Below are 27,347 nucleotides of genomic sequence, written 5' to 3'. Positions count from 1 at the left end.
TGCTGCCAGCCGCATAGCTGCAGGAGGTGGTGTGCCTTCCTTCCACGGGGAGGCAAGGCGTAGACTGGAGGTTATTTCAAAAACAAAAACAAAGAACTGTTTGCTGTGTTTGGGAAAATGCTATTTCAATCTACTGCCCAATCACTTTAGGTTCTAGGTGTGTGTGTGTGTGTGTGTGTGTGTGTGTGCGTGTGGCTTCTGAGAATGAGGCTGAACACCATGACCTTTGAACCTTGTTATAGAATATCTCCCCTACAATGCCAGCGCTTTCCTCTCTATGCCTCAGAGGCCACTTGCACTCCCATTAGTCATGAGGGGGGTTTGCAAGTCTTCCAGCTCCTGAGCTTTTGTTGGTCTTATTCTCCACAACTTCTCAGACAGCTCAGAAATACCATTTCCTGGTTGTAGTTGTGAGCTGTTGAGTTTGATACATTTGGCCTCTTCCTGGGAGTCCACTGAATAGCAATCATTTATTTGATAATAGTTGTACTTACACAGAAGGGGCTATTTGCAATGCTCAAATACTAATTGATAATGAGGCGCTTAGAACAAGGCCATAGCCCCTCTTTTCTACACAATTACTGCGGAGATCAAGAATTTCTAGGCTTTGCTGACATCTGATGAGAACAGGAGCCTCTCCTGATGGACTTCATGGAAGATTGGCTCGAATTCCTGGTGTTGGGTACCATTGGCCCCATTTCCAGTACTACCCTCTGAATGGCCCATAACAAGTTAGAACACCAATTATCTAAAGTTAGGTAAAACTTCTCAAATTAAAAGCACCATCCTCCATATGGCTGTCCTCTTGTTAAATACTAGCTAATGTTCAAGCATCCCCAGGTTGTTGGTCCTTCTGACCATTTTGCTGCCCATCTGTGGAGGTTTAATAGATCCTCAGGGAACTCAATCAGGTAGTACATTGGAGAGTAAAATTTTGCTATGGCAAATAGGTACAAATCAGAACCATTTGAAAGGAGAGACCCATGAGGCGACACCTGAGCAGGTTCTGAACATCAAGTTTCTGGAGATGGGATGGTGCTAGCCCCTCCTGGCTATGTTGTGTGTTAACAAGCACAGTTTTATTGACTGGGAAAATTTTCATGAGCCTCTGTATTCTGGGTTTTATTGAGGTTTGATCATTCTGTCCAAGTGGGTAAACTTTGACCTCCAGCACCTCTAGGTGGTTCTAGCCAATTCCTTAGTCTGTTTTCCCCGGAGCTCAAAATTTATATGGCTTGTTCCCAAGCTAATGTCATAAACCATACTGAGAGTTTGACTCATGGATGGAGCCCTCTGGCAAACAGCGATACTCTAGTTAGAAGAGGCAAGGGTCTCGTGCACACCACCCTTTGGCCGGAAGCCAAAGGACTGCTCTGGAAAAGGAAAGGAAATATTACCGCACAAGTCCCCAGCCAGTAGCAGACACAGGTTCTCTGCATTCCCAAGGTCTCAGAGCCTGAGGGAGCACAGTCCAGGCTGGAGTTGTCCTCACTGGCAAAAAGAAAACTGTCCCAGCTTAGGCTAGAGTAGGTTGCTTGTGAACTGCTCTGGACATTGGGGCAGGAACCGTGTCAAATTCACATTATAACTTTCATCACTATCTAACTTCGTGCTATACCTAAAGAAAAGTTAAATCTATGTTTCTAAAATTTCACGAAGCATCTTGGTCCTGTTCTTTAACAGTTTGAAACTTCCCCATTTTTATTTTCTAATATGTAGCTTTCCATTTCTCCTTTGTAAAAATTAGAAACAAGAAAACTGATCCATGTAATACTTACGAGTCAAAAATGAGTCTCCGTGGTCACAAATAAGTATGACAGTTTTCTACAGACACTGTTTCTCAGGGGAACAGGAGAGTAATTGTGTTCTAGGAAGAGGATTTTGAAAATAATAGAACACCTTAGGTATCAGACACTACTGTTTTTGATGGATTTTGGAACAGTGTGAGTACTTTTCCTAATAAAATTGGCCTTGATAATTCTTTAAAAATGAAAGGCATCCATAAATAATTAAATTTTAATGACTCAGCATAGAAGTGGATGAATTGAGGCAGGATAGACGGACACAAAAACTATCAGGTTATGGGAAAAAATAGGAGATTGTCAATAACAGTCTGGTTGAAGCCTAGGCTCTTTAAGAAAGGTAGAACTGAACGCGAGTCTAGGAACAAGTCAGTAAGCAGCATTCCTCCATAGTTTCTGCTTTAAGTTCCTGCTTTAGCGCCTGCCCTGGTTTCCCTTGATGAGGTCCTGTAACTAGTAAGAGGAAACAACCTTTTTCCTCCTCAAGGTGGTTTTTGTCACAATGTTTATCACAGCAACAGAAAGCAAACTAGAATGGACATTTGTGTGAAAACAGTGCAATTGCTGCTATTATGGAGCTGACTGTTGTTTTGGGGGAAGATTATGGAAAGATTGTTCTATGTTTATGTAAGTATTGCCCACATCGTCCCCTAAGGCTACCTCGGGGAATAGCTATTTTCTATCCCATATTTATTTTAAACTGGGAGTATGGAGAAGCCAAATAACCAGAGCCATGCAGCTAAAGCACAGAAGATCTAACTCAGACAGTGTGGCTCATGGCCATGCTCTTCACCTTTGACCTATACTGTTAGTTCTCAAGCAAAACAACATTAACTCAATGTTTCTCAGTATCAAAAGTACTTGAATCAAGAACCCTAAATTTCTCACAAAAATATGTGTAGTTTTAATCTGATTTTAATCAGAGCTGAACTGCAGATATTTTGGGTTCATAAAATCTTGCTTCCGCAGAGAGATCCTGCGAGAAAGGGCACATCTGTTCCTGCGGCCCTTATTCACAGAGTCCAGAGTGTGTGCAGCCTAGGTCTCTTCAGCAAAGCATAATTCAATGAGATGAGATCAGCAAGCAGCTTATATTTTTAGTAGGGAACAATATTGAAGAAAAGCTGGGCTTCATTTTTTTCTTTTTCTTTTCTTTATTTTACATTATTATTATTTTATTTGTTTATTTATTTTGTTATTTTGAGGCAAGATTTCTCTGTTCAGCAGTCCTGGAACTCACTTTGTAGGCCAGGCTGGCCTCGAACTCACACTCACCTGCCTCTGAGTGCTAGGATTAAAGGTGTGTGCCACCACCGCATGGTTGGAGCTTCAGTTTCCTGTTGGCCCATTCCAATTTGTGCTTGGTGACACATGCCGATTGATGTTCCATTTTAGTGGCCCAGTTTGATGGAAGAATTGACACAGATTGTAGAGAAAAGGATGTCCATTGAAATTACCCCATTTTGAGTCTAGAATTATATTTTTTTATTGGTAATAGCGGCTCTTGGGGGGTTTCTAAAAAGGTGGGGAAGAAACATTTGTTAGGATTTGAAAGTCAATTGTTGAGAAATTCCAAAACATCGGTTGGTCAATGTGTTTGTTGTCAAGACAGAAATGATTGATGGAGAGGAGGACATCGTTTAAGAGTGTAACTTGCAATTTAACTCCTTTGAGTGCCCTCAAGGGAGACCAAATTACAACGCCAGTATTCACTATCAAATTTGACTTAGTTGTGGCATTTACATAGTAATGTGTGCGGTTTAACTTGGGAATGCTATTTTCAGTCCTATCCATGCTGCATATAAATGTGTCCAAATGAGTTATCTTACGTGTTTACTGTTTCTCAGTGTTGTTTATGTGGTTATTTGAAGTCGTTGTTCATCAGTTACTGCCTTCATTGTAATGCACTCACTGCCAGCAGGGTTCCTTATATGGCATGCCTTTGCTGCCCCTTGCAATGAACTCCCACATGTAAGCCTACACCAAACTCTGTGCCCACTCAACATCCTTCTTTTAGTAAATATGCAGGTCACTGTTTTTTAGTTAGGGTATTTTGGCTTCCTGGTCTTAGAATGATGCACAATCCTTGGGCAGGCCTGTTTGTATGTAATTCATGAGGAAGTTATTTGCTGTCTGTGCAGAACAGGCTTCTGCTGACCCAGTGACTAGAGATGTAGTTGGTAAATTTGCAGTTTCTCAGATGTGCATTCTAGGACAACTTCATTTCCCCCTATGTCTTAATTATAACTTCAGTAATCATTTTGGCTGCTGTACTAAGCGCTTTTCTCCTTGCTGTTAAGAGATTTCCGACTGAAGAGATTAAGGAGGAGAGGGTTTATTCTGGATCACTGTTTGAGGAAACAGGCCGTTGTGGTAGAGAAGGACTTGTGGCAGAAGCATGGTGCGGCAGCTCAGGACATACTGCAAGACAAACACCCAGCTCACTTTCCCTTTGTAGTCAGACCAGAACCCCAGCCCATGTCATGATGTCACTCACGTTAACCCAGGAACACATTAACCCTCATAGACACATCTGGAAGTCCATAGTGGTTTAAAGATGACAACGATGAGTAACCATTACCATCCCTTTCGAAAATAACACCTGAGCTCATCACTTTAAATTGTAACATTCTATCCCTGGCTTTTAAATTTTCATTTTTATCTCCTAGTAGGAAATACATTTAGTACATCTCTAAAAGTCCCCATAGTCTTTAGCAGTCTCAACACTGTTCAAAAGTTCAAGATCTTTTCTGAGCCTCAAGACAAGCTCTTACTTGTATGCTTCTATAAAGTCAAACAAAACACCCAAACCAAAGCAATGCAACAAACAGAACAAATGTCCAACAACTACCACATAGTGGTATTTTGAAGACAATCCTATTCCAAAGGTTGGAATAGAGGAGTAACAAGACAAGATAAGACCAAAGCAGGACCAGAAATCAGCAGGGCAGTTATCATACATTATAGCTTTATGTTTAGCGTCTGGGGCTTATGATAGAATCATCTGGGCTTCAACAGCCTTGGGCAGTCCTACAACCTGCTGTAAATGTAGCCTCTATTTGGGAATGACTCTGTTCTATACCTAATGTTGTCCTTGACAAACATTCATTGTCTAGGCATCTCTGACATTCTGCTTCTCCATCAAAACTTAGACTCCACTTTCATGGCAAATGCAGTGGCCTCTCAGGGCCTCACAGTGGGAACTCCGACCTCCCACACATTGGTTGACTCTAGCAACTATATGGTATCTCTGAACAAACCTCCCTTGCTTCAGTTCAAGATTTCTCCTCTCAAATGAAATAGTGTTTTCACAAATTAGAGGCTTTATGAACAGGTTCTTGTCTGAAGGGTACATTTCCTGCTGTCCTGGTACAGAGTGCACTAGGTGAGAGTCCTCTTTAATTAAGATAATAGTTTTAAAAATCGCAACTGATTTCTCAACTTTCTTTACTGCAACTTTAAACTTATTGTTTTCCATACAAAATGGCATGTTTTACTTAACTGTCTTCTCTCTCCCACAGGCATGAATACGGGCAATGGACAGCAGCCATGCTATTCAGAACAGTCTGAATGCTCTCCTGTGTTGAGACTTCCTCTGCCAAGCAAATTCGTCTATTAGTATTGAATTTACCTCTAATCAGATTCTCAGGACATGGGTAGAATGTGGTTATATTCATTTCCAGAACACATTATGAATCGTTTCTAGCCTGGTTCTCAATAAAGACCCCTTTCCCCTCTGAAACCTCAAGTTAGGTTTCCACTGTCTACATATCTCTAGACATTGTGGGTTCTAAACACCATCAGATAGTCTGCCCATGAAGCTTTCTTATAGCATGCTAGAACTTTTGTAGCATAAAGCTTCAAACTCTTCCATATTCTCCTTGTAAAACCAGTTCCCAGAGATCTAAGAACCACATCATCAGTTTTATTAAAATTTTATTAAAATACCACCTCTTAGTACCAATATTAATTGTTGCTATGACAATACCTAACAAAGGAATATAAATAAGAAGGGCTTGTATTTTGATTTAAGGGTGAAGTCTGTTATGGAGGGGAAGTCAAGATGGCAGGAGACACCTAATCACACTGTGTCCATAGTTACGAATCAGAAATGAATGTTTGGGCTATTTTCCTTTCTTTTTCATTCAGTCTGAGATTTCGGCCCTGGCAACTTATTTAGTGCTGAGAGCTCCAAAGTCTCTCACTCTCTGCACATTGTCCAGGTTTGGATTTCTTTGTTTATTACTGTCTACTACAAGAAGTTTCTCTGAGGAGAGGCTAGTGAATCTCTGCTCTATGGATATACAATGTGTCCTTAAAAGTCATTTTATTGTTCTGTTCATGTGGTAGAATTATAGTAACAAGTTTTCCCCTGGGCCCAGGACCTGTTTTGCCTCAGATCCTTGGCCCACTTTAGCAATGTCAAATATGGGATCCATCTCATAGAGTAGGCCTTCAATCCAAAAATAATAATTTAAGGAGTGGTTGGTGTCAGGTCCCTAGGAAACCTGGGACAAGGCTCATCCAGAACCTGTGGCTCCTTCCAGCTCCTGTCCTGGAAGGACCTCTCACTCTGCTCCTGTCCTAAACTGCTCCCACTCAGGGGCCAAGCTTCCCTTCCCTTCCCCTAGCTTCTGATTCCTATACAAATCTAGTCATCTAGGCCACATGCTGTTTTGGCCTTTCGTTCCTCTCTTCTCTGCTTTCCCTCTCTTCTTACTCTCTGCCTCTCTCCTCTGGTGGGCTGGTTCAGGCCAGACACTTCCAGATACCTCTGGGCATACTCTTCTCTCATATCTACAATAAAAACATCTTCAACCATACCTTGGAGTGGTCAGGTCCTCATTTTCATTCAGTTGGTTGTTCCCATAACATTTATGCCATCATGGAACTGAGATATATATATATATATATATATATATATATATATATATATATATATATATCAAATCTCTGTTGTAGTTCCCAAAGATTTTAGCTGACTGAAATTGATTACTTTTTTCTCATCCAGTTGTTGCCCACCTGGGTCTTAGCAATGTGGTAGCTGTGGGATCCCTGGTAAAGAGTAGTTCTGCAAATTGTCAGGGACTCACAGAAGGAGAGGCTGTAAGAGGTGCACAGGAAGAACTAGAGGGACCCTGGGTCTGCAATCAGGGTTAAAGGTGGTGTGGGAAGAGGGGCTCAGGCTGGTTAAATGCAGTAAGACTGGAGTTAAGTCTGGGGAGACCCGGATGGAGGACAGGAAAGAAAATAAAAATCCCTTAACTGATTCCTGTTATGCCCAAATCTGCGAAGTCCCTGCAAAAGCCAACAAGGAGACCGAGTTCCATATGTAAAAGCAAAGAGCCTTTATTTTAATCAAGTTTGCAAACTCAGTCTCTTTGCATGTCCAATGTTTTGGAATATCTGGAGAGCCCCGAGCTCAGTTAGAATTGGGTTTTTATAGTAGTAAAGGTGGGGGTGAGGGTTTTTTGAGATTCAGGACCCCTAATTGGCTGATATTTGTCTAGGGGTGTCCTGGTGAGGTGCGCTGGTAGGTGATCCTATCTACAGTGGTTGGAATGTTAGGTATTTCCTTTGAATGGTCTATTCTTGGGCCCTGTTTGGGTAATCTCAGCTTGTGGTTCCTCCTGCAACCAGGTCTTGCCTCAGGGTAAACTACTGAGACTCAGGCCTCTTACTAAATTTATGGATGGTTGAGTTCTACTCTGGCAGGTGGTAATGATTGAAAAGTAAAGAACTTCCTTTGGGTGCCCTGCCCATACTTAGTTTATCATGGCTGGCCCCACAATTCCCAGCCTGATGTGGCAGCTTTGGGTCTCTGATGGAGACAGATCCCGAGGGTCTATTTTTTTAAAAGTTAAAATCCAAAGATTTAGAAATTGTAAATTTAAAAGACATTCTACTTTCTTTACCTTAGGCAGTTTTATCTAAAATTAATTGAAATGTTCATTTTAAGCATACCTCTTAACATGTTCTGGGTCTAGTACTTTTAAATGTTAATTATGGGACCTCTAGTTGAGAAAATAATCTGACTACAAAATTTAGGAAAGATAATCTGAACATAGGTAAATGTATTTTTATTAAGTATTGAAAAAACTCTGAACAGCTTTTGCTAGACAAACTTGAAATAAAATTAAAAGATTAGTTTCAGGATTGATCTGAATACAGAGGTCCTTTTGCCTTAGTTCATTTAACATATACATGATCTGACAATGTTGTGAGGGGATATGTTTTGCTTTGATATAGTTACTAAGAGATGCTACATTGTGTTGTAACTAATGTATTTCAGTGTCTGAATATGTTGCCAGCATTCCCTTTCCCAGGCTGATGTAAGAAATTGAAAGCCAGGCTCAGAAGCAGGTTAAGGAGCAATTAGGGATTTTTGTTGGCTTGTTTTTTTGTTTTTTGTTTTATTGAGTTGGGTATGCGGGAGGGAACCAAAGCAGGCTTGTTACTGGTACCTGCAGGTCTTACTTGCAACCTTTACCAAAACAAATTGGAGGAGAGATTGGTGGATGAGAGTCCTGGTTTGAGAAGATGCTTTAGAAACCGTATGCAGCTGCCATTTTCAAACTGAGAGGCCATCTTGGGTGTTTTTATGGGGAAAATCAGTGTGGACCCACTCCCCAAGCCCCTCATATTTAGGTGAGTTCTTGGTTCTCCAAGGAAAGTTCCTTGAAGAGTGAGATTTACTCTGAGGGCCCTGGAATTTTTCTCAGGACTAGCAAAATCTTGCATCTCTATTAACTCTACTAAAGGAAGGAAATCTCCAAAAGTTAGAGCACCAGGGGGGAAAAGCTTACTTTGCAAGTTGTTAATGGTAGAGCGGGTCAGTGGTTCCCTCTGTGTAGCTGTGCTTCCCTGAGGAAAGCTATTCACAGAGGGACAGATCCACTTTGAAGACTTGTTTTTAAATGAGAAAGGGATGCAGGGAGGTGGAGGGAGAGAGAGAACTAAACAGGCTAGTTCAAATCTAACAAACTTTCTTGTTAAAATCCAGCTCTGCAAATCTTTCTATCTCACTTTTATTGCTCTTCCTAAGACCAGCTAACAGCTCAGCATTCTGGCCTGCTCAATGGTTTTCATGTAATTGCCTGTGTCGTGTTCTCATCTTGGTGTGTGTATTCGTGTATGTGTGTGCGCATGTGTGTGTGTGTGTGTGTGTGTGTGTGTGTGTGTGTGTGTGTGTGATTTAGGAGACCTGAAGTGTTTCTGCCACTGCAGCTGCAGGGGATCATGCAGCATTTTTATTAATCCATTACAATTGTAAAAAGGACAACTTTGGTTTCTTAGCTCTTAGTGTGTGACAGAGCTGGGTGGTTATTTAACAAAAATCTATATGCTTTGTATGGTATTTGTCTTTTGGGTACTATATGCATGCAAATCTCACAAATGGCTGCCTGCCAAATTCTGAAAAAAATATTTTTTTTGTTCTGTATGGTAAGCCTAAGACAAGAGTTAAAATAAAACCAAACCATGTTCTATATTTTCGGTCATTTGTGTTTCAGACTCTTGGCTATTTAGGAAACTATCTTAATATCAAGGTTCACTTAACCACAAGTTTTTATTTCAATTTTTAAATGATGGTTTTGTCAGCAACTATTTTGAATTAATCTTAATGCCTTTAATGCCCCATGTATCTGACTAGAAACATGTATAGCAGTGTATCGAAACTTCACATGTGCTGAAGGAGAGACAAAAACAGAGGCTGCAGCTCCCCAAAGTGAGCCAGAGTAATGGGGACGGTAGCCAGAACAGGCCCTGCTTCCCTTTGACGTGGGCCAGGATGAATAGCCCAAGCTAACTCCACTGAGGATGAGAAGATGCAAGAATGTGTGCTACAACACACTATGGAGAACTAGCAAGGATCCCCCTCCCCCCATGCAGTGTATATCACTTGGCCTTTCTAAAGGAACAACAAATACAAATGATGCAAGTTTTTGCGCTGAGTTAGACTTGCTGACATTCTTTTCTTCTTCTTTAGTTCCTCTATCTACTGGCTCCTGAAACCAACTGGTTTCAACTTGTTTGGATAATGGTGGGTCTTCGGAGACCCACCCACTTTCTATAAAATGTTTCATTACACGCATGATCTAGTGCTGACCTCTTCATGTCTTACATAACTTAAAAAGGGCATTTGAAAGGTTGCCATTCTGAAAGGTTCTATGTATTGATTTAGAAGCAACTTCTGTTTAGTTCTTCTGCATCATGGTGCTAATTGTTGCTGACTCTGTGTGGAGATACACAGTTGCTTAATTTTTAACAGAATTTTATTATTGTTCTGGTGCTTTTGTAAAGCTGTATAGATAATTGTTGTGTATTATTTGATAGTTATCTTTTGTAAAGCTTTATAACTAAATTAGAAAACTGCACATTTTAGAATACCTTTCTGTCTCATTTGTTGCGCTTTTACGATGTAGACCTGATGATCTCTTGCTTTGAAATGTTCTCTGCAAAACACATTACTCAATTAGCTCCATTCAGATTCTCAGGACACAGGGAGAATGCAGTCAGATTCTTTGCCTGAATATCATGCAAATGACTGAACTCTTGCCCAGTTCCTAGAAGAGCCTGTCCTTGCCCCTAAAACCTCATGATCCCTATTGCCTACAAGCCTTTCTGTCTTCTGGTCTTCCAAGCTCCCACCAGGGAAGCCCGTTGAGCTCTTCTTGCTAGCAACTGAGGGCTTTTCTCACCCAAAGTTGCAAACTCTTCTACCACCATGCTGCAAAGCAGTTCCAAAGGTTGGGCTTATCACATCCATGTCTCTGCTTGCTGGGACCAACTCTCTGCGGTAATGGCTTGTTTCATCACTATGGCAACATACCTGACAAAGGTAACTTAAGGGAGGAAATTAGCTTGGCTTCCAGGCCATCATGGCAAGGATGGTATGGGGACAGTGGCAGGAAAATAAAGTTGGTCGTTTTGTGTCCATAATCAGGAAGCAAAAAGTGAACATTGGTGCTCAGCTCTGTCTCCTGTTTATGCTGCCTGTGACTTCAGCCCATGGAATGACGTTTCCTACATTTAGGGTAGGTCTTCTTATCTCAGTTAACTTAGTTTAGATAATCCCTCACAGACATGCCTGGAAGCTCATTTCTTCAGTGATTCTAGAGTCAGTCAAGTTATTTGACAAGGCTTCTATTGGACTTCTAGTCAACAAGACTTTTCATTCCCCCTTTGAGAGATACTTGCTTTCTATGCTATGTATAACACAGGATATTTCCATCTCCTGGAAAAGTGCCTCCTGGCTCCTCCCTGAAGGTAAAACCACCCATCCTTACAAATGAGCAGCACCTGTGTCCACACTGGCAATAGCTTTGACTGTCTTTCTTGGGCCAGGTGACTTAGAAGCTGGGAGTTACCACTTTATGTTCAACCACTATCAGAAGATACTGATAGGACCATGAAGGAAATTGTAGAAGGTCTACTCTAAATTTACATCAAATATACTCTCTTGCTGGAAAGGTTCTCCAAAACAGGAGAACCTTAGATCTATTCACTGAAGGACAGAGGGAATCTGCTTGTATCTCCGGAAGGAATGGTGATTTCATATTAATCAATCTAGACAAGTCCTACAAATATCAGAATATGAAGATTTAAAGCTATCAAACTATCCACCAAGCATTCATTCAGTTGACAATCTAGTCATCAATCTTCCAACTCCAGAGGGAAATACTGGATCCAACACTACCACTCCCTTGGTTGGTCATGTCTCTCCTCTCACCTATCTTCTTGTTTACTTCTAAACTTTTTTCAATAAGATCACAAGTAAACTGATTTGAAAATTTAATAAGTCTGATTATAGATGGCCCTTCAACAGCACCTGCACACAGGAACAACAAAGAAAGGCACTCATGTGATCACGACCAAGGGACTTATCTGTCCCTTGCTGGACCATTAGGCAGAGAAGTTCCTAGATGCTTTTCAATGAGGCCCCAGGACATAGAATACCTTTAAGGATAGAATAGAGCTCAGTTCTACACTCTTTTGAGACAATTAACCTGACTTCTACGACTCCAATGAACTAAGGAGAAAAGTTTCTCAGAAATTGAGTCAGGCAAGCATAGGCAATAGTTGGGAAACCTGGGACTCCTTCTGATTGGGGTTATGTACTCACGCCTTTTTAAACAATGCACTTGGAAGCCTGAGACAGCTGATTCCACACACTGCACACAACCAAAACTCTGAACAATGCAATGACAAACTGTCAGCAACCTAGAACCCCCTACTGCATAAAGCTACACACACACCTGCCTTTTCCAAACAATGGAGTAAGTTTCCCCCTTTCTTAATGATAGTCAAACTTAGACAGATTAGAATAACTGTAGTCTAATTATATTAGTTAGGTCTGGGTGTGAGAGAAGGTGGACCTGAACTGGTATCGGGCAAATTGTATCCTGTACGTGAATTGGTAGGGACAACATACTATTTGCCATTTCATGGCTATGCATAATTGGTTACACATGTAACTAAAATTAGACACGTTATGGAAAGGACATGTACAGCAACAAAGGTTTATCTAATTCAAGTTTGTCAATCAAAATGGAGAACCACTAGACCTTTTAGTGAAATCTTCCTTTAGGAGCACTCAGGAAATAATACCCTGGGTCCTTGAGTATTTTCATTCTTCTGGCCCACTGTCACTCATGATAATGTGTCTGACCTGTCCTGTCACTTCACTCTGAATTAAAGTTCTTTGCTACTCTTACAACCTCTGTTGGCTTTTATTTTAATTCTTTACGTAAGAAGCCAAGAACCTGGAAATCCCTGGCCTGGACTCAGTTACTTAGTAACAGTTCTGTGAGACAGTAATAGGGAATAAATATGTATTGGAGAGCAGGAAGGTATTCACTGAAAAAATGACAATGAATTCAAGATTTGAAAGAGGGTAAATGGTAGATACGGGCCAGTGAGATTTCTTAGTGGGTAATTGAGCTTGTAGCCAAGCTAGTGATTTGAATTTGATTTTCAATAGCCACATGGTGGAAGGAGAGGACCATCTCCTGGAAGTTGTCCTCTGACCTCCACATTGTGCCATGGCACATGCACATGTGTGCACATGCGTGCATACACACACCACACTAAGTAAATATTTTAAAATTTTAAATATTTTAAAAGAGTAAATATTGGCCGACTACCTGGGAACACCGACTCGACATGAACTAAGGTGGCATGATGTAAGTTCTAAGATTGGTATCTAAATGCTTCTCTACCCCTTCCAAGGGAAATAGTTAAATTGGACTTTGATAGTCTTCTTGGTGAAGGTCCTTTACTTGCCCTTGGAGGTAGAATGAACCCAGGTGAAAATGTTTAACAATGCTCTGAGAAGAAGCCTTTGGCAAGTTTCCTCAGTGGTCTCTGCTCCCTTCTGTAGCAACCAAAGATGCTTTTCTCTCAGGAGCTTTGTACCTGTGGACCTGATTGATGCCATCCACAATGCTTTCATTTCCTGATACGTTTAGGGTCTATTATCAAAACGGGCTTTATTCTTCTGCACAGCCAGTTTTCCGCTAAGGGATCCAGGTGACACTGTAAAATGTGAGGAACGATGCCTCGTAAGCCAACTGTGCTGCGATGAAAAGTTAACCCACCTGATACTCGGTTTAAAGTATACGAGAACAAAGGCATGCTGGGCCTCAGAGCACAGACCCTGTGAGACACCTGAGTGCTAAGTGACAAGAAAGAAATAGGCCACTTTACCTAGCCTGAGCATGAAGAGATTTGAAGAGAGGTACTTGAAGGCTATAGGTCACAAGACAGGCTGGAGAAACAGACTCTGCACTGACCTCCAGCAGCGATGGACGAAACTAACCATAAAGCAAGCTTGCCGAGGGAGTTGCTTCCCTTTCTCAGTAGCAGCTGCCCTCAAGGCCACCAAGCACAAGGTGCACAGCCAAAATGACCACAGAGAAGCTCTCAATATCTCACCTGGTCAAGAAGTTGTTACTACTGCCAACCCAACTGTGCATGGAGTCTCCACTCCCCTCAAACCAAGAGAAGCAACAAACCTGCTCTTGTGGTACTCACAGTGTATGGAAGCATCAGTGTGGAGACTGTACTTGAATCCTTTTGCCCTTAATGACATTTTTAAAAAAAAATTAAAATAAAAGAAACTGCCCGAATATGCAACAACAAAGAAGGTGCAGGGATATGCAGCAGATTCTAAAAGTTAGGGAAAGACTGTCTTAGACGATAAAGAATGAGAATAAACACCCTGAGAGTGTTTACAATGTTACAGCAGACAGTACCAGTGAAACCGGCTGTTCAGACAGTAGGCATTTGCATTTGTAGGCTTCCTAGCACTTAAATCACGTTCTTCCAGGCTTAAATTTATCATAGCTTAACAATACGGATAAGTGAATTTAGGGATGAGAAATTGAAACTAGTTTTTAACACGATTGTGTTATTGATGGAAAAAGAAAGTTTTATCTGTAGCTACTGTGCCATGACTTGGGGACAGCACTTATTTCCACCTCCACTCGTTATCTAAATCCAGCAGGGCAGTTAAAAATATCTACGCAACGACCTTTTAACTGGTTAGCAGGGATACGAGGCTAGAGCTGGAGCAATGAATGGACTAGAGAATTAAGGAGCAAGCGATCCAGCAATAGTCTCCTTCCTGAATTTTAGATATACTCAAAGGGGCCCTGCTATTTCTAGTCTTTTGGACATCTCTACCCCGGCCCTGGAAATATTTTCCACACCATGTATAAACTAGTACTCTATTGAATATTTGTGGGCACTCTCTTCAGAATTCTGGGGTCCTTATTTCCCTTGTATATTTGGTGTGCTGGCTGGTTTTTTTTTTTTTTTATGTCACCTCTACATAAGCTAAAGTCATTTGAGAGGATAGAACTCCAATTGAGAAAAATTTCTCCATAAGATCATACTGTAGGCATGACTGTAGGGCATTTTCTTAGAGATTGATATAGTAGGGCCTAGCCCATTGTGAGTGATGCCACCCCTGGACTGGTGATCTGGGGTGCTGTAAGAAAGCAGGACTAGCAAGGCATGAGAAGCAAGCCAGTAAAGAGTGTCCTAAATGAGCAGGAATCAGGGGTGGAATTTTTCAGGGTGAAGTTTTCCAGGATGGAGATTGCTGGGATTTCAGGCCTAGAGAGTGGGCTTTTCACTCTGTAGGGTGGGGGACTGGGTCAGGGAATTAGGACAGTTAGAGTGTTCTGTGAGTGGAACCTGGGAGTTGGAGGTCTGTGGTGGAGGAGCCTGGCCACTTGTATGGCTTGAGCAGCTTACAATGATGCTTTAAGCAAAGCAAGCTTATTGAAAAGTACAGCATTCTATATACAATTTGCAGGAAAAAAGCTGGCAAGGCCAGCAGAGAGTTAAGTCAGGCAATGTTGGTGCAAAGAACATAGGATAACTCAGACTCAACTACCTGAAAACTGTTAACCATAATCGAAGTGGAAGAGTAGGGTCCCCAGAAACTGAAACCTTGACTCTTTTGAGGTGGTCGTGGTTCAAGGGGTACCCAGGCTTTTTGAGAGTGAAAGAGTTACCACAGAGTCATGCCATTTGGCAAGGTCTCTTGAGAGATTTCTTAAGCCAAGACACAAAATGGCCACCTCTGAGAGGGAACCAGAGATAGCAGTAGGTTAATCTGGCAAGGTGGTTCACATAAGGTGAGCCGGAGCATATGCAGAGAGAGGTGGAAAAGTACAGCCTTTGTAGCTGAGTCACAGAGGGCACGGATAGGGGATCTCCATAAAACCTAGTTCTGAAGCTTAGCAAAGGTGAGGAACTTAGAAACTTTCCACTTGCCCAACGCTGGCTCCAGGCCTAGATGAGCCTTGCCAAGTCCATTTCTGAACAAGGACCCAGAATTAAAGTTCTCTTTGTCCTTTCATCAGGGCCCCTGAGAAAGCCTTGGTCAGTCTGGTTCCCCACAAAGCATTCTTCCTTCTTGCATCAATTCCCCCCTTGACTTCCTGTCCTGATTTCCCTGGATGGTGGACTATAAGGAGTGAGTGGAAATACACCCTTCACTCCCAACTTGCTTTTGGTCATAGTGTTTGACCGTAACAACTGAAACCCTAGACATTTAGTCTTATGAATGCTGTAGGAATTCCTACTACCAGTAGCCATTAAGTTACCTGCCCACTTGGGTGTGGGCTCTTATACTATTTATGCTGATGTAAAGTGCAGGTCCAGCCTCTTTTCCTGCTGTAGGATTCTGGTGTTCCCTGTTCTGGCAGAGGATTGTGATCTGTGAGTCTACCCCTAAATAAATAACCCTCTTTTATACACAGTTCTGAGCTAGGGTGGGATTTCTTTTAAGCATTCTTCTTTATATGAACTATGGCTTCATTGGCCTCTTTCAGTTCTGTGTTCTTAAGTCAGATAACCCATTGATTCTCAATTCCCCCTTCTTGAGCTATGATCTTGTTACAGGCATCTCATCAGACACAGTGTATAGCCTATTGGATGTTTTAGTTGCAGATGGCTGGGACCATACCAAGTGTTTGGGGACCTAGGTGTGACCCCATGTGTACAGAATGTAGAATTAGTTTTTGATACTTACTCTGTTCTTTTTTTTTTTGGCATTTCTTTTTTTTAATTTATTTATTTATTAAAGATTTCTGTCTCTTCCCTGCCACCGCCTCCCATTTCCCTCCCCCCCCAATTAAGTCCCCCCCCCAGCCCTAAGAGCAATCAGGGTTCCCTGCCCTGTGGGAAGTCCAAGGAACCCCTACCTCCATCCAGGTCTAGTAAGTTGAGCATCCAAACTGCCTAGGCTCCCACAAAGCCAGTACGTGCAGTAGGATCAAAAACCCATTGCCATTGTTCTTGAGTTCTCAGTAGTCCTCATTGTCCGCTATGTTCAGAGAGTCCGGTTTTATCCCAGGCTTTTCCAGACCTAGGCCAGCTGGCCTTGGTGAGTTCCCAGTAGAACATCCCCATTGTCTCAGTGTGTGGGTGCACCCCTCGCGGTCCTGAGTTCCTTGCTCGTGCTCTCTCTCCTTCTGCGCCTGATTTGGACCTTGAGACACAATCAAAAGCAGAATATCACCTTTATTGCAGCATTTCTATACATTTTAATGCAATTTTTCTGGAGGGTATGCTAGACTAGGTACTTGAGGTTCCCCTCTTCCAGCCTCAGAATTAGGAGAAAAATTTCCTCTTAGTCACCATATTTCCACAGCTAGAAATTCTTCAGTTTACATCTTAGTTGAAGCCGTGAAACCTGCTGGTTCTTTGCCATTACTACTATAGCTAAAGTTTGCTAATATCTCTGTTAGAGAGATCTGGAATAAACATTTGTTCAACTAAGGATTCTTTTTTAATTGCAACTTTATTCCTGGTTTTTCAGAGACCCCAGAATTGTACATGTACTCACCATCACAATGTTAATAGGGTTACTTGCAAAGGGAACCATCCACCATCTTTTAAGTACAATGCTTATGGTACCATCTGGCAGCAAGCTCCATAGCCTCTTACTAAACAGGTAAAATGCTTGACTAGAAAAAGAAAGATACAGAACCCGACAGCCCCACCCAACTAGGAGTCCCAGGAGAGGGCACAGCTGGGAGAATAGATGGCCAATGAGTTCTTGACTTCAGCCAGCTGTACCCCATCAAGCAGAGCAGTTGTGTTCCACACTATGCCTCTCAAAGATCCGAGGGCATGTGCCTTGCCTTTTCTAAAGGTGTCACTATAAACATCCTTGCTTTCTTCCTATGACATTCTTATTTCTCCACATGCTAGCCAGCTCCTTTTCGTTGGTCTCCTTACAGTCTGTGAATGTCCCTTCAAATATGTTTTTGTTGCTTTCTTGTTAGAGTTCTATTTTATTCAGGTAGGTTTCGCTCAACTGTGATTACAGTTCATGAGTCAGTGGCTTATCCTCAGTGGTTAATCACTTCCATCTTATAGTAATTTTCCACCTTTGAGATTCCTTTCCATCCCATACCATATTCATTAGAAGTGCCTCTTAAGAGAAAATGCATGGGAAGATGTCTCTGTCCCAGACTGACCGCGCTCTGCTTCTCGCGCTATGGAAAAAGATGAGCACCAATGTTGGAATCTACACGACTGAGGCCTTGGAGAGGTAAGGGCCCCCGTCGGGCGCCCTTGGGCTCACCTTCCAATGGAAGGCCGGGTAAAGGTGGGCTCTCTACACCTCCCGGCCAGGATGCACCCAACTCGGTTTTCCCACAGGACCTTCATGGCTTTCCCTGCCACACCAAAACCTACTTCCCACATTTCGACCTGAGTCCTGGCTCTAGGCAGATTAAAGCCCATGGCCAAAAGGTGGCTGATGCTCTGACTCTCGCTGCCCACCGCCTGGATGATCTGCCTGGTTCTCTCTCTGCTCTCAGCGACCTGCATGCTCACAAGCTCCGCGTCGACCCCGCTAACTTTCAGTTCTTCAGCCACTGTCTGCTGGTGACTCTTGCCCGACACTATCCTGGAGACTTCAGCCCAATGATGCATGCCTCCCTAGACAAGTTCCTGGGCCTTGTGACTTTGGCACTGGTCTCCAAATATCGCTGAGGATGTATCCTGGGATCCCAAAGCAAGGTTCCAAGAGGCTGGAATTTCAGCCAAGCTGGAGTCATAGACCTCCTGTGAAAGCGGGCAGGTCCTTGTATTGTGGTTTGGTTTTTTGTTTTGTTTTGAGATAGGATTAATGGTCTTGTGTAACCCAGCCTGGCCTCTCAGATCCATAATTTAGACTAGGCTGGTTTTGAACTCCCATCTCCAACCTCCCCCTTGCCCTATGCCCACCTACCAGAACATGGATTACAAAGCATGCCTGCCCCACCAAAAAAGAGAGAGAGAGAGAGAGAGAGAGAGAGAGAGAGAGAGAGAGAGAGAGAGAGAGAATGCATGCCTTTTGCCCATGGGAACAGCTGGTTGGACCCAGCTAGATTTGAATGTCATAAATTTGGACTGAGCTGTAGAGTCAGTGACTAGACTGTGCTGCTGTCTGTCAGTATAGCTATAAAATCCTGTGGGTCTGAACCAGATTATCTCCAAATGACAGCTCAGATGTTGGGCTGAGTCTGGTTTCTCAAGAGGATAGCTTATTATACATTCAAGGAAGTAGGTTCAGAAAGAATAGCCAGTTAATAGTTTCTTTTCTCCTGTGAGACACAGCTATATTTTTTGGCAAAAACATTTTGTGAGATTCCCTTTTCAGAAAAAATTCTTTTTCCTTGAGCCAGTTTGCATAGGTATATAGAAGGTGCTGTAAATTTGGGGTCCTTCACACACACACACACACACACACACACACACACACACAATCTATAACTCATGATAAGTCATCTCGGTTGCATTCTCAGCCATGCACTATTTTGTACTTGACGAACATAATTCATGCGAATTATGCCAGATGACTGTAGATCAGGATGAAGAATGAATCCTGTGGTATAGCGGTGGGATGCTGCTCTGCGTCAGGTCTTTACATACGGTCTTTCCGGTTCTTGGACTGAGCCAGGACCTTATTTACACTGTACGTGAGCTCTAACTTCAGGTCTTCAGTTTGACTGCTTTCAGCTAATGATATCTCAACTATGTCTTGTGTCATAACTTGGTGCGAAGTGAACTTGAGTCTTATTAGACTGTGGATTTTGGGAAGTTTTCCCAGGTCTTTACTGTTTAATGTCTTCCTCTCTGAAATGGGACAATGATGCCAAACTCAGTGTTGTGATGAGGGTCACAGACAGTACTGAGAATTAACACAGCACAGCATTTAAGATGGAAGGCTTTGGGCTAATCCCTTTGGATCTGTGAGCCATCTCATTTCTTTTATCTCCTCAGGCAAGTAAGCTAGCTTCTCTGCATTTTAGTTTCTTTGCCTTAAATATGTGGGTGATAATGGTACTTATTCCTTCATGAGACTGTTGTGAAGATTGAATTGATGTATAAAGCATTTAGAATATTTTCAAAATCTTTTTGTTTTGTCATTTATTTGTTCATTCATTCACTTATTTATTTATTTAGTGTGTGTGTGTGTGTGTGTGTGTGTGTATTTGTGTGTGTGTGTTGGTCAGAGGACAAAGTTGAGGTATTGTTTGTGGCCTTCCACCTCTTTTTTCAGGCAGGGCTTCCCTTGTTTCTGCTGTGCGGTGTACTTCAGGTGTCCTAGGGTTTCTATTACTGTGAAAAAAACACCATGACCAAAGGTATTTGGGAGGAAAAGGTTTATTTAAGCTTACAGTTCTGCAGCACAGTCCATCATGAAGAGAAGTCATGGCAGGAACTCAAACAAGGTGGGAATCTGGATGCAGGAGCTGATGCAGAGGTCATGAAGGAATGCTGCTTACTGGCTTGCTCCCCATGGTTTTCTTAGTCTGCTTCTTCTAGAACCGAGGACCACTAGCCCAGGGACGGCACCCATTACTTTGAGATGGGCCTTCCCACATCAATCATCAATCAAGAAAATACCTGACAAATCCTGTCCACAGGCCAGTCTGGTGGAGCATTTTCTGAAGTGATGCTTCTTCTTCCCAAATGACTCTTGTTACTGTGAACTTGACATAAAACCAGCTGGCATTGCCCCCGCTACCCAGTTTTAGCTCCCTTTGTCCTTTTGTCTTCTAGATTCCAGTTAGAAAAAACAGAGAACTCAGATTCTAACCAAAATTATAAATAAGGGAAACAGGAAATATTCAGGAGCCTCTGAAGAAAACATTAAAAAACAAAAATCAAAGTAAAGCCAAATCTTAAAGGAAATATGAAGTACAATATAAAGGGCAATTAGAACAATTTGGAGAAAAAAGAAGAGTGTGGGGTGATTTTCATATCCAGCAGAATGGACCCATGTTTCCAGAGGAAGAGAAAATGCAGGGAAACTCAATCCCCCGCCCCTATTTTATCCTCTACTCTCTGTCAGACAGAATAACGATCAAACTGTAAAAGAAAAAGGCAGAAATTGAAAAATTTGCCAGATGAATAGTATTTTGCAGATATTTCCTTCAAATTACAATATTCATATCTGGAGGGCAATTCTCTAAGACTCAGGAATTATATTAGTTATTTTTCCTATTCCTGCCAAACAATGCAATGCAGTGCAATGCGGTATAAAACAATAACAATGCACAAGAGAAAAGGTTTATTTTGGAGCACGGTTCAAGGATCTAGTCCATCATGGTGGGAAAGTCTTGGCAGCAGGAGCTTCAGTAGCTGATTGCATTGCATGCAAGGTCAGCAAGCAGAGTGATGAAGCCTAGTGTTTAGATCACTTTCTCCCTTTCTGGGGGTTCTCAACATCCCTAATGCTACACCAATACTTTAATACAGTTTCTTCTGTTGTGGTGACCCCCAACCATAAAATTATTTTTCTTGCTACTACATAACTGTAATTTTGCTACTGTTGTGAACCATAATGTAAATATCTGTGTTTTTTGATGGTTTTAGGAGATCCCTATGAAAGGGTCGTTTGACCCCAAAGGGGTTGTGACCCACAAGTTGAGAACCACTGTTTCTTTTATTCATCCTGGGACCCCAGCCCATAGGTTGGTACTACTCATAAGTAAGGTGGGTCTGTCTTTTCGATAGTCCCCCACAGGCATGCCCAAAGGCTAACCTAATCTGAATAATCCCCCACAGGCATGCCCAGAGGCCCTAGGTGATTATAGATCTTGTCAAATTGTCAGTCACTGTGCAAATCTGGCCAAAATAATTGCTGTCTCAGCTTTAGTTTTTCTGGTTTGTAAGTTTATTAGTGGACATTTGTTGTTCAAAGCAGCAGGTGAGCAAAGCTCACAAGTCTCTGAAAACACCAGACAGTTACAAGCTCAGCAAGCCCTGCCCCCAAGGTTGAATAAGCAAGGACAATTGTTAGAAGGACTCTTCAGGCCACCAGCCTAACTAGGTGCCAGCAAGCTGTGTGGCGAGCTCCAGGGATGCCCCTTTTATGAGTCTGTGCCCATGCTGGGTGAGCTTTTCAGTGATGCAGCTGCCCTTGAGTTATCTCTGCTTGTGGAGACTTCTACCCACACTCTTATACGTACCACCAATACTCTCATTGGTTCACTGGAGCAGATGTTGGGAGACTAGTACCTGTGACTTGTCACCAGTGTCTTATCTGGGGTCAATAGATGTTTATTTGTGACTCCCCAGGAGAAGTCATATTATGATGAGATACTAAGGGGACTATCATGGAACCCTCAAGATGGTTCATCAAGTCAAGAGGCTTGCTGCACAAGCCTGACCACCTGAGTTTGATCTTTGGGATCCATGTAAAAAGATGAATGTAATAGCATCCATCTATTTCCCCAGTGCTCATGGGGCAAGATGGGAGGAAAAGAGAGTTGATTGCTGGGGAGCTCATAAGCTAGCGAGCCCGATGTGCTGGCTGGTTATATGTCAACTGGACACAAGCTAGAGTCAGTTTAGAAGAACATTCTATGGAAGGAGGGGCAGGAGAGAGTAGTGAGAAATGAGTCTGGTCAAAGTACGTGATAGACTTGAACAAAATTGCCATCGTGAAGCCGGCTGCTTGGTACAACAAATACTCGCTAACAGACTTTTAAAAAGGAAAAACTAAAGCTCTGAGACAGCAATTAACTTGGTCAAATCTGCACAGTTAGTAAATAGTAGAGCCAGGACTGGCATCTAAGTCATTAGACATTAATTCCTAAGCATCCTGCAAGGTGCCCCCAAGGACAAGAGTTAGCACAACTGGGAAGAGGGACATTGTCTGTGACTTTTCCCTGACCTTGTCTTTCCTTAGTCAGAGAAACCACCATGCCTTTGAGCCGTTGCAGATATTTTTTTTTTTTAGTTCTTGTAATAATGTCCCAACCAGACTGCCTGTGTTAGACAGAATGAGGTTCCTCAGCTTGGGTTTCACAGTTTCAAAGCATACTTCATCTGGGCCCTTGAGGCTTTTGTAGAACTCCCCACTGTGTCCTTGGCACTGTGTCTCTCAGAAGGCAGTAGTACATGGTGGAGTCTGATACCCACACTAAATATTTCACAGTGGGCAGGGTATTTTTTTTCTTTAATGTTTCTTTTTTTTTCTTTTAATTTTTTTTTATTGCGAAAAGAAGAAAAAAAAACATAAACAAAAAAACAAGTTTCCACCTCCTCCCAGCCTCCCATTTCCCTTCCCCTCCTCCCACCCTTCTCCCCCTCCTCCCACCCTTCTCCCCCTCCCCCCACTCCTCTCCCCCCCCCCTCCCTCTCCAGTCCACAGAGCAGTCCGGGTTCCCTGCCCTGTGGTAAGTCCTATCCTGAGTGAGGTGTCCCAGACCCAAAAAGATGAATATGGGATGTACTCACTCATAATTGGTTTCTAGCCATAAATAAGGACCACGGAGTCTACAAGAGGTGAACCTAAAGAAGCTAAGTAAGAAGGTGAACCCAAGGAAAAACATATAGTTGTCCTCTTGGCTAAGGGAAGTAGACCAAATTTCCGGGGAGAAAATGGGATCTTGGGGATGGGGTGGGATGGGGGTAAAGGGAGATCGGGAGAGAAAAGGTAGAAGGGAAGGAGGGGGGACCTGGGAAACAGGAGAATTGGGATAAAGGAAAGGTGGATAGGGGAGCACGGAACCACAATTCTTAGTTAAGGGAGCCAGTTTAGGGTGGGCAAGAGACTTGACCCTAGAGGGGCTCCCTAGTGCCCAAGATGAGGTTCCCAGTTAGTTCCTTGGGCAGCTGAGGATTGGGAACCTGAAATGACCCTATCCTAGAGCAATACTGACGAATATCTTTAATGTTTCTGGCTCAAAGTTTTTACTGCTTTCCATTGTCTCTATCTTAAACTGAGGAGCTTTGTTGGGATATCAAGCATACCAGAGAAGAGTGGGGTACCTCTTGGTTTATAATTACAACCCATAGTCACAAGTTCCTCCTGACACAAGTACTTGGTTTGTCTCTTTGACTGAATTGCCAGTAGTTCCTCCTGCAAAGGGAAAATGTTTATTTTATAGGTGTGACCATGATCATGTTATTTGGAGAAAGCTTTCAAGATTTTGAGATTATACAATCTATTCTTATAAAATGTACTAACCAAACATAAAGATCGGAATTAGAGAGTGCAGAGTGTTCGTCACCAGGTACTAGTCTGCCTGCAGGATCCTGCTGAAGCAAAGCAGTGAAGGCATTGCAGAAAGGCTCTTGCAGTTTTGGTGAACAGCATCTCCATGTGGCAAGTCCACAAACAGACTGTAAAAACACTCACCTGCTTCCAAACTCCACTGTTCTCTCCAGTGCTCATTCCTAAGACACTGGTCTCAACCAGGAATGGGCTGGGGGAGGCTCTCAGAATAACAGAGAAGATATGAGAAAGAATTCCTGATTATGTGCCTTTATGTGTGCACGTAACTTTCACTATTTTTACAAGTAGAAAATGAACATATTTATTCATGTGTTGTTTCTTAGTTTTTGAAGTACTGGAGATTAAACTGAAGGCCTTGTCCACACTAGGCAAGTGTTCAATTGCTTCATCTCTATTAAAAAAAACCTTTCCTTTTTCAATTGTAAAAATAGAATACAAAGAAGCAGACTTCCTAATGGCATTTCACACATCCTTTGTTGCAGCCAATTGTCCAGCTCTCCTTCCATGTCACGTATACACACACGTTATTCTTCTCAAACCCCTTCTTAAAAACATCTTCTCTATTGCCATGGTCTACTTTTTAGTTTTTATGATTTATATTCACACACACCCACATATATAGAAACTAGAAGCTAGGATTCTAATATGAGAGACTAGAGGCATTGTTCATCTTTCTGAACCTGGGTCACCTCATTTAACACAATGATTTCCAGTTCCATTCATTTTCCCTGGTAATTTCATGATTTTCTTCATAATGTCTGTGTTGGTGATGTTTCTTGAAGACAACAGATAGATGGATCTTGCTTTCCAACCCAGTCAATCTGTGTCTTTTAATCGGTCTGTTAAGCCCATTTGCATTCAGGGGTATTATTGAGAGGGGGGGTTACTATTCTTATTTAGTTGGATGTAGTTTTGGTTGATTAGTAAATTGGTGGTTCTTTTCTTTTTCCTCAGTAATCTTGAAGTTTTACTAGTTTGCTGTGTTGGGCATGACTGATTCTTTCTCTTCTCTCGTGTTAACCTGTTCCTATCATAAAATGTATGTGTTCTTGTATACAACACTGTCTTTTCTTAGTTCTCTTTGTATGATATATGTTTAAGATGTTCTGCATACTGTCCTAGTTGCTGTGAACTATGTTAACTTGTGCTTGTTTTGAAATTATCTTTTTTCTATATAAGTTTGAAGAGATTAATTTTTTGCTGAATATAGCATTCCTGGCTGACAATTATTTACTTTAAGGGCTTGAAAGATCATTCCATGAATCCCTGGCTTTCAGGGTTGCTAATGAAGAAGTGATGGTTCTGCCTCTGTATGTGAGTTGGCATTTTTACCTGATAGTTTTTATTATTCTTTGTTTCATAGTTTTGTTACATTGACTTCTGTATGTTGTAGAGAAGTTGTTATTTGGTCATATCTACTTGTTTCTGAATGGTTATTCTGTTTGGGTGCCTATTTCTTTTGTAGGTTTGGGATATTCTTGGCTACACTTTCCTTGAATAGATTGTCTAAGCCCATGGGCTTTATGTTAGCTCCTCCTTCTTAGCCAATGGAGTCTCATGTTTCATCTTTTGAGAGTATCCTAGACTTTTTACCAGTTCTGAGCAGTTTGCTAAGCCTTTCCTTTACATGAGACGGCATGTTGCATTATCTTTTCTTCCATCTCTAGAATTCATTATTTTGTTTTGTCTCGTCTGCTGTTGGTGTTTATCTCAGTGGGTTTTGTTTGTTTGTTTGTTCAATTGATTGATTCTTGCATGGCTAGAATTTCTATTTCGTTGTTTTTCAGCATCTTAATTTACTTGTTGAATTTTCATAATTTCATCCTTTTTGGTAACTCTCTTGTCTAGTTCCTGAATTGATTTCTGTTTTTGAGTCCTCTGCATGGTTATTGATTCTATATAGAAGTGAGACTCTGGAGTCATTTCCTGACTTCAGCTATCTCATTATCTGTGTTGTTGTTTGTTTGTTTGTATTGTGGAGTTGTCAGGATTTGGAGGTGTCATGGTAGAGTTCTGCATTATGATTTTTTTATGTTTTTTTTTAAACTATACTTTCCACATCTGTTGGGATATATATGTCCTTAAGTTGGTCATTCCCCATTTTCCCACTGTTTTTCCAGTTTGTTTTATCTTAGATGAGTCCTGGTAAGCTGTCATTGCTTCCATTTGTGGCCAGGAAGAAAGTCTACTGCAGTAGCAACCACGGTGGTTTGAAAGTAGCCCTACTGCTAAGAGCAGAAAGCACTCTTGGTTACTGTGCCCCTGCTAGGTTCAGAGACCGCAGCAGTAGGGTGCTGGTTGGGGAAGGAGAGTTTATAGTTTGTTTAGCACTAAATGTATCAATATTTGTAGTGAACTGACGAGGGAATGGGAAAGAGAGAAGGGAATTAAGAAGAAGGAATGTTCAAGGCATGAAATGTTCAAGGAATGTTCAAGGTATGGAATGAAATATTGTCTGAGGCTGTTTTTCCAGATTCTCATCATTTTCCAGGCTACCTAATATAATCACTCAGAAATTGTATTAATTATATCACTAGTTGGCCAATAACTTAAGCATATTTCTGGTCCTCTTATATCTTAAATTAACCAATTTCTATTATTTTATATTTTACCACAAGGCTCATGGCCTATTGGCAAGGTTGGCAGCAGCTACACAGCTTCTCCTTGACTCTGTCTTCTTCCTCCAGCATTCTCTTTAGTTTTCCCCACCTAACTCTATCACAGGCCAAAGCAGCTTCTTTATTCATTAACCAATAAAAGCAACACATATACAGGACTTCCCACACCATTTCTCCTTTTCTGTTTAAATGAAAAGGAAGGTTTTAACATAGTAAAATTACATATAACAAAACTGGTATCAAGCAAGAATTACAGCTACAATATTTATATCTACTTTATCTTTTATCATAACTAAGGAAAACTATAACTATCCATTCTTCAACTCTATCAAAGACTCCAGAAGGATATAATATTACCTAAATAAACAGGAAGTGCATTGTAAACAACTTCCAAAACTTTAGAATTGACAGAGACATCTCGATACCTGGACAGTCATAAAGGTCTTCTATAACATCACAGGCACCCATCTTCAGCCTACTGGCCCATAGTATCCAAAAGACTTTTCCATGAAGCAGGTAATTTCAAAGATAGTTCTACCTATATTGCCTGTTTGTCAGTCACTTCCTTCTGTGTGCTGAAAAATGTCTGGCAGACTCTTTTATGAAGCAGTAACCCCTAAGGACTGTCTTCTGAAGGCGTAAGTCACAAACAATGCCACACCAGTTTGGAATTATGATTAATAGGGTGGTATTTATTTAAAGGGGAAAAAACTTACAGATCACTGTCAGCCCTCTATGCAACCAGGAAGGGAGTCCAGTCACCGGCGGAGCAGGAAGTGAAGAGAGAGAGGAGAGGGAAGTGGCTGCTTTTTTAAAGGGAGAGAGACCACGCCCCAATGGGCTGGTATCTCAGCGGCTATTGGCTGGAGGAGTGGGAGGACCTCCCGC

General features: G+C 41.8%; 1 pseudogene and 1 gene segment (V, D, J or C); one reads left to right on the top strand and one right to left on the bottom strand.

Moving 5' to 3' along the window:
* LOC121434988 overlaps window positions 1-27,347 on the bottom strand; it is a 172,299-nt gene that overhangs the window by 113,596 nt on the left and 31,356 nt on the right. Inside the window, 1 exon segment of the C gene segment in view lies at window positions 17,965-17,968. Within this exon segment, the coding sequence occupies window positions 17,965-17,968 (4 nt within the window).
* Window positions 17,780-18,328, top strand: LOC121434989 (annotated as a pseudogene).

Source organism: Microtus oregoni, unplaced genomic scaffold (assembly GCF_018167655.1).
Source record: "Microtus oregoni isolate MIOR12 unplaced genomic scaffold, Mior012 000045F_ref0000178, whole genome shotgun sequence".
NCBI lineage: Eukaryota > Metazoa > Chordata > Mammalia > Rodentia > Cricetidae > Microtus > Microtus oregoni.
Note: the sequence above shows the minus strand (reverse complement) of the source record. Positions and strands in the feature narration are given on the sequence as shown.